This window comes from Ceratotherium simum, chromosome 10, assembly GCF_057802395.1.
Source record: "Ceratotherium simum simum isolate JZ-2026a chromosome 10, ASM5780239v1, whole genome shotgun sequence".
NCBI classification, from domain to species: domain Eukaryota; kingdom Metazoa; phylum Chordata; class Mammalia; order Perissodactyla; family Rhinocerotidae; genus Ceratotherium; species Ceratotherium simum.
The window spans coordinates 53500498-53515839 of record NC_141909.1 but is presented as its reverse complement, the minus strand read 5'-3'; the positions used below and the strand labels follow the sequence as shown (position 1 = coordinate 53515839).

The window sequence follows — 15342 nt, the reverse complement described above, 5'->3', positions numbered from 1 at the left end:
ATGAGCAAAGGATTTGAATAGACGTTTCTCCAAAGAAGATATACAAAGGGCCAATAAGTACATGAATAGATACTTTACTTTAACATCATTAGCCATCAGGGAAATGCAAATCAAAATAAGATTCCACTTTACACTCACTAGGATGGCTATTCTCAAAAAGATGGGCAATAAGTGTTGGCGAGGATGTGGAGAAATTAGAACCCTCATATATTGCTGGTGGGAATGTAAAATGGTGCAGCTACGACGGAAAAGTTTGGCGATTCCTCAAAAAGTTAAACACAGGGTTAACATACGACCTAGCAATTCCACTCCTAGTTAGATACCCAAGAGAAATTAAAATATATGTCCACCATCTATGCAAATCCATATGCAAAAACTTGTACATGAATATTCATAACACCATTATTCATTAGCCAAAAAATAGAAACAGCCCCAAATGTCCCTCAGCCAATAAATGGATAAACAAAATACGATATATCCATACAGTAGATTATTATTCAACCATAAAAAGGAATGAAATGCTGGTTCACATAAAACATGGATGAACCTTAAAAACAGTAGGCTGAGGGAAAGAAGCCAGACACAAAAGGCCATATGTTGTATGATTCCATTTATACGAAATATCCAGAATAGACAAATCCACAGAGACATAGAATTAGATGGTGGTGATGGTTGCACAATTCTGTGAATATACTAAAAATCACTGAATTGTACACTTTAAAAGAATGAATGTTAGTGTATGTGAATTATATCTCAAGAAAGAAAGAAAATATTTGGGTTCAACCTAAAAGCTTTTCCAGAAACTTTGGGAAAAGAAAAACGTTAAAGGAAGGGCAATTTAGTTTCTCAACGCCCTAAAAAACAGCTCAAATACAGTAGCTGGCTTTCGAAGATTAAATAAAATTATAAGTAGTTATGTTTTGGATTTGTGTCCTATAGGAATGTAAGGATTGGAGTTTTTAAATAACTTGATTCCAATTATCAAAGTACTGCCTGGTTATATTAGAGGTTTTAAAGATAGAAAAGCATAGATAATAAAATTATTAACTTGCCTGTTTCTATGCCTTTGCCCATCCTCCACAAAAGGCAGGTGTGTGTGGGGTGGTTATTGGCTTCTGCATGCAAAGCCCACCATATGGAAGACCTTGCATCTGGACCCTCTGTCTCCACTGAAGCCACTTGAACCTTAGCATCAAAGCCAGCACCATCAAATCTTCCTTAGCACACAGACCTTGTAAGAGCACCATCATTCTTTCACCCTCCAGCTGCCCCAACTTTCCCTCATATTTAAGTCCTGGATTTTTAGCACAAATGGTATTTCCCTTAACTGAAGGAAAGAACCCATGGCATCTAAAAAGATGCTAAGATACGAGGAAAATGGAGATCGAAGAGAAACCCAACTTCCATCAAAACCACAATCCTCAAATTAAAACTTCCCATTAATCATATGCCAGCACGTCACTCTAGGGTGCTGAATGAGCTTCAAAGTAACACTTTGTTAAATTTACCATCCTATTGTCTAGTGCAATTTGGCAGCACCCAAGGTCCTTGTTAGAAGTCAAGAGGCATGTCATTCCCACTAGAATATTATTTAAATGGAAATATATTGAAAGGAATAAAGAAAAAAAGGAAGCTTACAAAATACCGTCTCCAGTTCAAATTTTATTTGCATACAAAAATATATTATAATGGTAAAAGCACATTACTGTTTCCAACTATATATAATTAATTACAAATATTTTCATGAAAGCACTTTAAATTACAGGAAAGCTATGTTTTAAGAGAAAATACAATATTAGCATGGGTTGTCTGTTCTAATACACTGCAAGCAGGTAAACAAAGTCAGTTTCACTGTCTAAATTGCTCAGAGATGAGTCCAAAGGCTGGTTTTAGGGTGAGCCTGAGTATGGCCTGGTGGTAGGTGAGTGCTCATCTCTGTCTCCTCTGGCAGCAAATTCTATAGCTGATTTTACCAGGTCCTCAGAGCTTTCTGAAGCTTCCCTCTTATGATGAAAGGACCCAGAACTTTCCTTGTTTCACATACCTGTAAATAGGAGATAGATAAGGTTATCCACTCACAAAAGTTTACAATTCCTGTGCTTAACCAGATCACAGAGTCTCAGACAGGCATCAAAGCACCAAACTTAACGGCAGGCTTCCCATGTAATATCTACATAACATATGTCTGATTAACTGGAATGAGTGGGCAACCAACTGCAATTTCCATGAAGTAGACAGGCTTGTTACATGGGTCTAATACAAATTGCGCAGCAATTACAATACTCTCTGTCAAACAGGCCTTGGTCTTCTGATGTAGGATGGTACAGCACATAAGAAAACAAGCAATAGGGCCGGCCCAGTGGCTTAGCGGTTAAGAGCGCGTGCTCCGCTGCTGGCAGCCCGGGTTCGGATCCCGGGCGCGCACCGACACACCACTTCTCTGGCCATGCTGAGGCCACGTCCCACATACAGCAACTAGACGGATGTGCAGCTATGACATACAACTATCTACTGGGGCTTTGGGGGGAAAATAAATAAATAAATAAAATTAAAAAAAAAAAAAAAAACAAGCAATAAAATCTTCAAGGAAATAGAGAATATACAAGGATTTTCCACCTAATATTTAGGTCTGTCTGAAACAGTATTAAGAACAGAGTTTTTAAAAACTGTCAGCTTTGGATCTAATTTTTCAGATTTTAACCGGCTATTTAAGCAGAATACAGCATAAAATATTGCTTATGGAAAATCAACTCTTTCATTGAAAAATTAAGGGGCTAGGACAAAATTCTCCAAGCCTGCTCTCTGATGGAACAAGGCTCCCCAAGAATAGAGCTGCTGAAACTTCTATCCCGGAAGCTCGAGCTGGTCCTTCTGGCTCTTGCAATCATTTTGAAATAAAGTGTGTAGATTGATTCTCAGGGTCCCTTCTTTTAGACCTCCCATTGCAGTTATGATCTGATATCTTCAGTTCTCAGCATTTTTGGTCACACAAAATTAGTGTAATTGCCAAACCGGAAACAAAGTATTGCGTACTTAATCCAGGTCTTTCAGTAATTGGCGTGAGTCTTTGGTTACAAGGTCTCCCCAAGCCAATTCTCTCTTTTGGGTCCCAATCCCCTAAAAGTCAGATCTTGCCAAGCCCCTGGATCTAACCTGGGAAAAGTTCCCCGGCCCAAGGGATGGACCCCTTGGGCTTGTGAGCCTAATGCTTGTATGGTCAATCTGCTCACTTCTTTGAAAAGCCAGGCAGGCCACCATGATGGTAAAGTTCTCGTCTTGCCTAAATACCGCTTTACTCCCCATTTCTCAAACAAAATGCCATTGTTTGCTGGTGGCCTGTTCTCACTGTTTGGAAAGGCACTTGGTCTACTTTACAGCAAGCTCATCTTCAGAATTTCTTTCTGAGCCACTAGGGTCCTGTTTCGGAACCTAAAGAAGCCTTATGGTGTAACTTCCTGTCCCCAGGCAAGCTGGTAAACATTATAGCACTTTATCAGACGTGTCGGTTAGTTTTCTGTTCGATTTTTTAATACCAGGCATGTACTCACTTGCTAACGTTCTGTCAAGATCAGCAATAAAGTCTTCTAGTTCTTTTGTGTCTCCTAGCTTGGCTGAAAAACAAGAGTTGGAGTTCAGTTTCCATACTGAAGACAGCTGATGACTCCCACGGTTTCCCTGATTATGTGACCCCATTTTGCATTTCTCTATCTTCAGAGACCTTATTGAAGACTATACTGTACCAACCCCAAGTGTCTCCTCCAACGTTTACTTAGTCAACTCAGAAACTTTTTCTGAAGACTAGCCTAAACACTTCTTTCTTAGTTTTTCAGTTCATCATCCCATACACCCCCACCCCACCCCAGCAACCTGGAACAAGAATCTCCTCTCACTACCTTAAAAGTTTGAGGCGGGTGGGAGGAGAGGGGCAGGAAAGGAAGTTAAAAATTTTTGATTTTTTTGATCGTGTAGGATTTAAGTTATCAGTCAAAAATATTCGGGACCAGCCTGGTGGTGTAGCGGTTAAGTTCACACGCTCTGCTTCGGTGGCCCGGGTTCCCAGGTTCGGATCCTGGGCGCGGACCAACACACAGCTTGTCAAGCCATGTTGTGGCGGCGTCCCATATAAAGTAGAGGAAGATGAGCACGGATGTTAGCCCAGGGCCAATCTTCCTCAGCAAAAAGAGGATTGGCATCAGATGTTAGCTCAGGGCTAATCTTCCTCACACACAAAAAAAAAATTCAGCAAGCATGGCACTGTGCAGAATGGACACCCAGATTCCATAATTCCTGCTAAACTTCTCCTCTGACGCATTTTTGTTTGAGTTACCACCCCAGGGCAATACTGCAGCCCTCAGAGTCCCTCCAGTGTGAGATGAACGAAGAGCCACCGTTCCTTGTCAAAATGGTACAAGGAAGGTGACATGAGGCTTCTGGGTCCAGGACAGCCTCATCCCATCCAGGTGCCAGCACAAAGTGACAAGTCCTTATCCTGATCCTGTTCCCTCCATATCCTGAGATATATACTTTTTTTCTGTACATCTTACATTGCTCTGTAGAGTTCATCATTCATGCCTTCTCTGAAATGCATTACTGGATATTTTTATTAATTAACCCCTGCTGGCTACAAATGGCTCTTTGTTCCTAGCTTTTAAAGTCAATTTGCCACTGGGACTTTTTTCTCCTTGTTAATTCCTACCTCTTAAGGATCAGGTGGCAAATCTGGGCACGTTTTAAGCCACTTTCTAGACTGCTCTGACTCTCTATACTCAATGGATCCATTACAGACGGAGGGCTGGACAATGGCAGAGTCCCCAGTGGTTGCTAACATTGCCATATTGAGAGGAGAATTTAAAAATGTCTCTTTTGAGAAAGAGGGAAATTCTGCCTTAATGCCAGAATGAGAAAAGCAATGGAATCTTCATATTTTTTTTTAACCGTTCCATTTTTATTGCTCTGCAACTATTTTCAGCAAGTATAACATTTCTTAAGGAAAAAACTCCTTTTGTTTTCAAAAGGGCCCTTGTCCAATATAACAGAACATTCAGCTCTCTAGCTGGAGACACTTTACTGGTTCCAAAAAATAAACTGCTCATGCATCTTTAAAAACTTTTTAGGTCTATTAATATCACAGTAGAGACAGGCTGGAGCTGCTATTTTGAATCATGTTAGATCATCGCTTGTCTCATAATGAAGACCCCATTTAATTGCTAAATTGGTAATCTGAAAGCATTGGTTAAATAGTTATTATAATAAAAAAAAAATCCTACTTTCTGCAAAGCCTAACTGCTGAGTTTTAAATTCTAGAACCGACCCGTCTGGGAGAGCACCGTCATTTGGCACAGCCTTGATTACACCACACAAGAGAAAGCAGAGTCTCGAGTCTACAGGTTTTCTTTCTCCCTGTGAATTTGGTTTCCTGCCCCGCAATTACCTGATTTCATTTTCACACTGATAAAAATCCTCAGAAATAACAAATCCCACTTCACACTGTCCTGTACTAAGATATCAGTCTTATCTATCTGTTTTGCACATTTGGGAAAGATCAGTTAGGGAAAAGGGGGGAAGAGAGAAGAGACTGAGAAGAGGAAGGGAATAAGGAAGCAAAAAATCTCACACTCCAACTAATGAACTCACCTCTCCGAGGAGTGACAGGGGGAGAGAGCAGAGCTGCAGGAGAGTCTGTTGGAGAATTCAGTTTCTCATCACTGAAGTTGAAGCTGTTCCTATAAAGTGAATCTGCACCTTTCAGGAAAGAAAATGTAACTCATTAGAGATGGTTTTGAGTCTATGGTCTATTGATAACCAACAGCTTATCTCCAAAAGGAGCAAAACTGTAAAGAAAACAGGTTGATTTCCAGATTTTATATTTATGCCCTAAAATGACTTGAGGCAGGAGAGTGCGTCCGTGTGCCTGTGTGAGTGTGTGTCTCTAATCAGGCACACCAAATGCCCCTGCTTCCCTAGAAAAAGAAGGAGGTGACAGGATCAGCACGACCAGACCAGCCTCCTTTGCAACACACAGGAGCACACTGCCCAGGTGTCTAACTGACAGCTAAGCCAATGCTTATTGAATAGGGGTGGAGGGTTGGTTTGGGATTTTAGCCATAAGGAATCATCTTTCCTAAAAAATATCCCGTCTGCCCTCTAAATCCACCAAAATACAAACACAAGGTTGGATCTCATGACTTAATAATCCTCTCAGCCTGCTCAAGAGAGAGCCTTTGTCGTGGTTTTCCTGAGAGCCTACACTCTGGGGATAAGCTAGAGGGTCAAGATAAAGATTTCTTCTCCTGGTGGTTGTGTATTGCGGACACATTGAGTGATTTCATGGCTCCCTCTATTGTCACACCCCCAAGACCAGAGCAGGGGCAAGGCAAGGTCCCAGAAGCAGGGCTGCACTGGGAGTCCAGGGAACTAATTCAGCTACTAAGTACAGGTGCCGTGGAGCAAGACAGTATCTCTGGGCCTCAACTTACCCATCAATAAAATGGGAAGGTAGACTACATAATCCTTAAAGTCCCTTCCAACTCTGAAGTTCTCACATTCTATTTCTCTAAGTCCTGCCAAGGGGGAGGAAACCAACCCATAGCCCACCCAGGCGAGTGGTTGTGACACAGAAAGGAGCTGCTGGCTGAGCTGCACCGACTCAAAGGGCTCAAAGGCAGTGCAGGCAGCGGAAGCAGGATGTGGCCTCTGAGGTCACGAGGGAACAGCTTTCCTGGTTAAAACAAAACACAGAGCCAGTCACAGTTGTCGCAGAGATGAGCTCTGAAAAGGTTCTTCAGGTGAGAGAGGGCGGCTGAATCATGAGGGCCTGGCCAGGCCCCCATTCCTCCTGGGGCTTCACTCACTCTAATCCAATTACCTCCAGCTCAGGAGGAGGCAACAACATCTTTCCTTGGTCCCCTTAACTCAAAATGAACATGACTAAGTTACAAAAGATATGCCCAGAATAAAAAGGGTTTGCAGAAACAGAGAGTTCTGGCGCCAAGAGAATTCATCTTCATCCCTAAAAGACTGGTACAAGTTCTCAGGCACCTCACCTGGCTCCCTTTCCTCCCACCCTCCTCTGACCATGTGGCCCCAGCACCATCTTGTCTTCCTGGCTTCCACACCCATCTCATCCACTTTTCCAAACATGCCCAACTGTCACAGTCTTTTCCCCCCTCAGAAGTCCAGCTGAGGTCATCTAAAAGGCCCACAATCATTTTTCAGGGCTTTGATGATGAACACCTACTGAGATTCTAAACACTGAACCTTATACTTATGTTTCCCCAAAAATATATTCTTGAGAATACTGGTCCTTGGAAAAGAAGAGCTGAGTGATCAACTAACTTAGAGACACACTGAGCGCTCTTAGAGACTGCTATTGTGTATTCCCACTCTAACATCCCTGAGGAGTCTTGTGATAAACAAGCCAGTTTAGCCCTATTTCTCAAGTTTACTTGACCTTGGTGCACTTTTTCTGTGGCACCCCTGTTAATATTTCTCAGGACACTTGTACTCCATGGAACTCAACTTGGAAGGCCCTTCTGCTTGCCTTGTCAGCTGAGCCCACCTCTAGAGCAGTCTGGATTTTCTCAAGGGAAACCCTTTCTCTTACATACAGGAAAGTGGTCATGTCCACTGCAGATCCACAGCAGAGTGTTAGTATTTGTCACCAAGCAATAGGCAGGAGAATCGACACAAATAGAACCTGAGAAACTTGTGGGGAAAAGATGAGGTAAGACTTAGGGGCAGGAAAACCACAGAGGGCCCTGGGGAGGCCGGCCTTGTGCCCAGACTGCTGAGCCAGAAGGAAGGAATACGAGGCCTTCAGCACATTATCTTTGGCTCTGAAGGACACACAAGAGCATCAGTCCCATCCCTGGCCCAGAATGCCAGACCCAGAGAGTCGCTGGCCTGGATCTCAGTGGCCACACCTCTGGTCTCTATCTCCAGAAGCAGCTGGCCCTTGAGAGCCAGTTTCACTGTCACACCTAACCTCACCCCACCCCACCCTGCACCACAGGTCCTTGCCCTGACTCTGGACTTCATCTCTGTTCTGCCCCAACCCTCCAGCAATTTTATATCTGCATGTACTCATCCTTTGGAAGGAGGAAAACACACACTCACACACACACACAATTTGCTTGCCTCACAGGCAAGTAGACCAAATGTCATTGAGTTTTCAGGGAAGGAATGATCTAGATATGGAAAAGGCCATTGCAAAATGGTAGGAAAAAAGGAGTCCAGTGAGGACTCAGGAAAAGCTCGGGGTAACTCAGGTGGTGTTGAGACTCTGTAGAGAATGAGTCATAGCACCGGGACGTCGCCACGGCTTACCTCCTATCCCGTAGAGCCTGGTGCTAAAACGCCCTTTTGATCCAAGTATTTTCCTCAAACTCAGAAAATTTATAGACAAACCTACTGCTACTTGACTGATAAATTCAGTTACAAATTAAACTATTAAAATAATCAGAAGTTGCCTCTTGCTGCTAATGAACTCATGCTACTCCACCAATGAGGAAAGGAGAGAAAAAAATACTAGTTACAATATCTATCTATATATAAACACACACACAAGCAGGTATGTCAACATAGCATGTGCTCACTTCCTCTCTCCCCCTATACCTACCCTCCACCTCAACGACACACACACACACATTAGCTAACACACTGGCTCATTGCTACACGTTGATGCCTCTCTCTTTCCATGAGTTCCAGTGCACAGTCTGGGCCAGACCTGACTCTAGGCTCCAAACCATCAGGAGGAAATGAATCCCCAGCATCCTTGAGTCAAACCCGCCCACAGTTTAGTTCCACCCTGTGGTAATATTCCACACATATCATTCATGACAAAGATGGAAAGGACAACCTCAAGAGCCCCAAAGCTGCTCTGGGCCCAGCAGAAGCTGCCACCATAGAGATGTGTGTGAAAGCTGCGTGACCCTGTGCAAATCACTCCACCTCTGAGCCTTAGTTTCTTCTTTTGCAAAAGGGGAATAGTAACCTAAGTGCTCCACGTGTGATACCTATGGTTTTCATGATTCTATGTGAAAGTTCCTGGCAAAATGGAGGATAACATGTCCAGGAGCAGAAAGGTCACCAGAGAGAATAATAGGAGTCAAGATTCTGGGCCCAGGCTTCCTCCTCTTCTTCAGATAGAAGCAAAACGCTCAAGAGAAGTTTATTTTCAGAGGCACCCTAGAACAAATCTCCCAAGAACAAACCACTAACACAGAAGTACCCCAAGATCTAGGCCTCTCTTTACCCTTTATTCAATAAAGTTTCATTCCATGGACTTTTATTAAGCACCTACAAGGAACAAGACCTCATGCTAGGTGTTGTGGTAGATTAAAAGGTAAGTACAGCCTGACTTCTGTTCTTTTCACTTCCCTGGAACTCTACTCCTTGCAAAATAACAGCCAGTGAGTCTGATAAAATGACAGCAACGTGTCACTGGCTGATAACATATTAATGCATTATTGCCCCACCCCGCTATCAGGTGCTGCTATTAATACGGGCTCCAGGGACACATTAACAGTGATGATTTGGGGAACCTTGGCAGGTCGAGAGACTAGATATTTTAGGACCTCACACCATCTACTTCAATCAGCTCTAAAGCCCCATCTCACAAGCATCTCAAAGCCCCAGTAGAAACATCTTTGGCAAGTCAACTTAGTGTGCTGGGGCCAGGAACCTCGAATTCAGGGACCAAGTTTTCTAAGACAACATCGAAAGAAACGTAAGCATATTAACTATATGAACGTCTAACTTTAAGAGTGCCAACAGAGACTGAGAAACTCAGCTGCAAAAACAGAGGCTTGTTTAAAAGGTAGATGTGCTTTTTCAGTTTGGGGGTGGGGAGAAAGGTAATTTAGGGTTAGCACCAACATGTGCTACTCCAGAGGGAAGCAAAACCACAGACAGTAAACCTTGCCCAGAGCTCCTGTAAATATAGAACAATCCCACACGTTTCAGGCAAGCAAACCATAGTAATTAACTGAGAAAAAGAGAGCCTTGGACCTGTTTTCCTTCTGCCACGGGGAATGCTGTGTGTGTGTGCGGGGGGTGAATCTCCTCCTCAAAATTTAAATTCCGACAGCCTCGGAAAGTGGGATAGAAGAAGAAAAGACCCCTTTCCTCAGTTTCACCACGGTTGCCCCAGCTTCTCCTCTGGGACTGCTCGGTCCCTCTAGACACCTCTCCAGGTGTCAGAATGAGACCTGTCACCCACCTGGAATTCCTAACACAATACCAGGCAACCTGAGGGCTCTAACTCTTCATTCTCTCACAGCTTGAACAAGTTCAGGTTCTAGTTTCGGTGGCTCCTATGCCAGCTCAGCCAACATGCTACCTGTCATGCTGGCACTCAGGGTCTACAAGGTCCCCTCTCCCAGGATCAAGCTGGAACAGTGTTGGCACAGATATACAGATGTCCTAGGTCTTGCACATGCCAAATAAGCCCGTTCCTCATCCCCTATAATGGCCCTTCAATATCATAACAGCCCCAGCACACACAGTAGGCTTCAGACCTTTTCTGTGAAGTAGCAAAACACTTGCCCCTCAAAGGAAAAAGGTATGTGAAACCCCAATACAGCAAAGATATAAGTTCAGACCACCTTTGGAAGTTCAAGGTAATATAAACTTCTCGTAAAATCAATCAGTGGAAACATAAATTAACACATTGGTTAAAATTTAGTAATTATGAGTTAAAATTTCATTAAACACATTTGAGAAGTCATAGTGTGCATTTATAGTTTTGAAAGTACTGAAGAAAAACAATATATTTTTAAAAATAAGTTCAAACCAAAGATGTTCACAATTCCTGAAGCACCTCTGAGGATCAAGTTAGAACAACACTGCCCTAGCCCCTAAGCGCACTGCCCTTTTCCTACTGAGGTTGAAACTACTCCCACAAAAGCGCCTGAGATGCCCTGTTGGAACCCAAATCTAGGGGAAAGGAACAAGCCTAGTTTGATCAACCCCATTTGAATGCCACCCCTAATGTGAAGTTATCTCGCAATTGCTATCTTGGTCCTCCACGTCATAGGAGGACTCCCTGTAAGTGAGAACAGAAAGGAGTATTTCCTTATTAAATATCCATTCTTCTCTCTTGTCTAAGTAACTTGCTTCTTTGGGTGGACAAAGGAATGTCTATTTTTTCCTTTGGATGCAAGCAACCTAAAATTTCTTTTTAATGAGAAAATGAAGGGTTCTCCAAAACACAGAAATGCTGTTTTGATCTATCTTGTAAGGTGGGTATATCTTCAGAGTAATAGAGCTGTAAAAAGTAGAGTGAAAACCAAGGTGCCATTGCTTTATAGCTTCATACGTAACATTTTCATGCAAGACACAGGCTCAAAGGTATCTCATCTATGTGATATAGTGTGGTATATGCATTTCAATATTTTCTTGAAAGCATTCAACAGAGCAAATATTTTCTCCCTAATCATGAGCTTCTGGATATTTCTAATAGCACTATAAAATAGCATCTTTTCAATTTTATAGCTAGAGAAACTGAGGCCCACTCATTGCCCAGGGCCCTGACAGAGCTCAGCCTGGGCTCCACTGACCTGGCCAGACGACCACTGCCTTGAAGAGACACCTTCAAACACAACCACCATTGATAAACAGGCACATGATCTAGGTCCAAAGGGACTTCAAGTCTATTCCTGAGGACCTGGTTCCCATTCCAGCCAACCATTCCTGGTGACAGAGCAAGGCCTTAGAAAGAGAGCCCATGTGGTTCTGCTATTTTATCAGAAAAATGGAAATAACAGTGCCTACCTTATAGAACTTGGTAGAGATCACATGAGATAACAAATTTAAAGCACAGCAAAGAGATCCCTGATAGTAAGAGCTAATAAATGATAATAGTAATCATAGTAAGGACTTGGAAAAAGTGAGCTGCTCTTATCATTATTCTGATGTGTCTCCCTTCTGATGGGCTAAATTTCAGTAGGATCTACCTCTGTCAAACATTCTCTTCCACAGAAAAGTACTAAACGGACAAATGAGGATAACAAACGTTTGTGCTCGATTCTTGGTGCCAATGAAGATACACATATTATGCTTCCTTAAGAAATTACTATTTAGATAAACACTGCTTCTGCCAAGACTATTTCTAACCAGTCTCGTGGAGGACAAACTACACATTTATAGAAAAGACTAACATCATCTGAGCCTTCTTTATATCCTCCCTATTACTTCTCTAACCATCAAACTAAGCGATGGTTTAAAGAGTTAACAAAAGCAGAAAGCAAATACACACACATATCCTAAGAAAAACTACAGACTATTCCAAATACCTCCCCCAAAACCATTAAGAATGTGTTTCAAGTGCCTTCTCTTTGAGGCCTCTGAAAACAGATCCCAGATCTGAAATAGTACCCAGAGGGAGTTGCAATCACCCATGAATGGGCGAGCTCAGACTGTATTCTGGCCAAATTCGCTGTGGTTTAGAAAGGAGCTGTTCTTTGCAATAGAGCAGCAGTAGACAGATCATCCCAGCTTTCTTTCCCGTGGGGGCGAGAATCTGTACTTGATGAATAACTTGCTCCATGCCCCAGTAGAAGGAGACATATTTAAGCTTGGCTACAGATAGAGAGAAATTTCAAAAGTTTTTAGACTTCCCTTTGAAATAGAAAATAAGCAGTCCTGTCATTAGCAACAAAGTCCACAAACACAAAACGGAAAATTAACTGCACACTATTCCGTTCCCTTTCACCTCAAAAGCTGCAATTAGATTCAACCCTCGGGCAGGACTGCCAAGGAAAGCCAAGCTGGAACTCAGGTTTCTGCCTCAAACCCTGGACAGCGTGGCCAGTGCCCTTCACCCCTTTTCTGGAGGACAGCTCACGTTTAAGTCTAGGACTGTATCTCTGTCCCGTAACAAGAAAGAGCTTCAGATTTCAAAAGAAGAGAATCACAAGGAAAGGTCATCGCTTTTACTTCCAGAGTCAAGGGCAGCAAAGGGAGTGACAATAACGCTTGTCACCCATCTAGGGAGGGAAGTCTCAAGAATAACCCAGAAGAGTTTAAAATTCACTTTGAAAAATAATAAGTAATCCAGGATTTGAAAACCAACAATCACATAATATTGAAAAGACACCCAATTTGCTGTTTGGTACCTAAACAAACATCCATAGTCCTTACAGGACATTTGAGTTCCTAGAAAAAGTTGTCTCTCTTCTTACAAGGTTCTTTAGGGCAAAGAGACCCTGGGGTAGTCTCTATTATGAGAAAAGTCACCAGGAAGCATCTGGCTCCTCCTCCAGCCTGAGTGGTGGGTCGAAGCCAGCAGTCCCCAGTGGTGGACCTGCCTGAAGGAAGAGGGACAATTTCTAAAATACTTGAACTCAGCAGTGCCAGGTATTCTTGCAAAACTGCATGCAATGGCGCAGCAAGTCTGGGAGCTCAGAGCCAGGAGAAAGTGCAAGAAGTTATTTCAAAAATCCCAAGAACAGCAGCTTATGAAACCTATCCTGGTTTCACAAATGTTTCAGTATTGTGCCCTCCCATGTCTCTCCCCGCCACCCCCCCGCCCCCATTCCCGTGGCACTTGCTCCAAATCCTCTGAAAAGCTACTGCTGAGAGGGGAGAGAAGGGGAAAGAGCTGAGGAGAGGGAACTGTGGACACGCCTGGCTTGGGTCCGAGGAGTCCTCTCTGGATGAGTCGGGGCAAGCTGCTTCATGACACCTGCAGGCGGCAGGTAGACGAGCTTGCCCTCCAAGAGCCTTCCCGTGACTATCCCGGGGTCCTGCCCCGCTGGGCCTACCACCCTGGAGACTCAACTCCCCCGGGGTCCTAGAGACTGCGCAGAGCTTTAGGGCTTACTTCGCTCAGTGTGCAGAGAAGCAAACTGAGACCCGAGCCCAGCGTGCTCCTTAGTGGGCCGGGTACTGGGTGTCCCCAGGGCTCCAGGCACCTTCCCTGCTGGGGCCACACTTACTCTCGGAGTCGCTGAAGCCGCTGCTGTCGCTGACGCTGGCGCTGCTCCGCCGCTTCATGCGCTCCAGGTGCTCCTCGTAGTGGAAGTGGCGCTCGTGGAAGGGCGACGCGAAGTCGGCCAGCACCGCGTCAAACTCGCACAGCGCGTCCGTCAGGTCCCCGGCGGCCGCCGAGTCCAATGCCGGGGCTGGGGGCAGGGACGGAGGGCTCAGGTGATGGGGGCGGGGCGGCCACCCCGTCCCGGGGCCTGGAGGGGGCCGCCACCATTCCCAAGGATAACTAACATTCATTGCGCGATTGCTAAATGACAGCCACGCTGTCGCTGCCCCTTGCTTCTCGTTATCTTTTAATACCCAACCACCCCCCGAAGTGCTTCCCATTACCAGGCCCATTATAGAGCTATGGAAACTGAGCCTCCGCAGGGTGAATTTGCAAAAGGCAAAAGGTCACCCAGCACATCGGCACAGCCGAACTCTTTCCCACGCGCTGTCGGGTACCTGTCCCCACGCTCGCGCCCCCGGGCGCTGCGAACCCGGTGGCGGCGGGAAGACTGAGTCAGGATGCGCCCGCTACGTGTCGCGCTCGGATCCCCAGCCCCACGAGGGGAGGGAGGCTGGACCCGCCAGGGGCACGGTCCCGCCGATGAGGATGGAGGCGAGGTGGGGTGTAAAGAGACGACAAGGGATCCTCCTTGTTTCGCCCCCACCTGCAAGGCCGGGGCTTTCAGGGGACCCGCACTCACCTGCGGCCGCGGCAGCCGCGGGGCTGCCCTGCGCGGCGGGCGGCTTCATGGGCGGGCTGGGCCCGGCGCGCGTGGCGGGCGGCCCTGAGAGGCGCTGGGCCCGGCCCCGTGCAGAGGCTCGCGCAGAGGCCGGGGCCGCCCCGGGGTTCGCGCTGCCGCCCTCGCGCTCCCGCTCCGCCCGCCCGTCGCCTCCGCCCGGCCGCGCTCCCGCCGCGCCGCTCCCGGCACCGTGCGCACGCCCGCTCATCCACCAGCCGCCGCCCCCCGCCGGCCGCGCAGTCTTATAGCCGCGGGCGGAGGCGGGACGGGGCGGGGCCGCGGGAGCCGGGCGCCGGGCCTGCCCCAGCCGCCCGCCGGGGACGTCCCTGTGTCCCGGGCACCGCCCTCGCCACGCGCCCGCCGGGGAACCGCGGTGACGAGGAGTTGCCGGAGCCCGGGTTACAGCCCCAAATATTTACCCGCTGTCCCCGCGCGCCCTGACAACCCGACCCACGAAAGTGCCTTTGGCGTCACCAGAGCCGCGAGGAGTTGACGGTTCGGCTGGAGCTCCGCTGCTTCCCGCCCTGTGCCCTTCACCTCCTCCAGCCTCAGTTTCCTCATCTGTGAAATGGAAATGCTGAACCTCCCGCGTTTGCTGCGAAGAATAAAGTAGCCGAAAGCAGTG

The 15342-nt window shown here is 45.9% G+C and overlaps 1 protein-coding gene across 1 annotated transcript; it reads right to left on the bottom strand.

Moving 5' to 3' along the window:
• Window positions 1–1649: 1649 nt before the first annotated feature.
• On the bottom strand, window positions 1650–14925 carry RGCC (regulator of cell cycle). Its single transcript, XM_087435743.1, has 5 exons — window positions 14679–14925; window positions 13938–14123; window positions 5635–5742; window positions 3549–3611; window positions 1650–2044 (listed from the first exon to the last, which is right to left on the bottom strand). Exons 1-5 carry the CDS (start codon window positions 14923–14925, stop codon window positions 2037–2039), a joined length of 612 nt encoding a protein of 203 aa, XP_087291869.1. The 3' UTR covers window positions 1650–2036.
• Window positions 14926–15342: the final 417 nt, after the last annotated feature.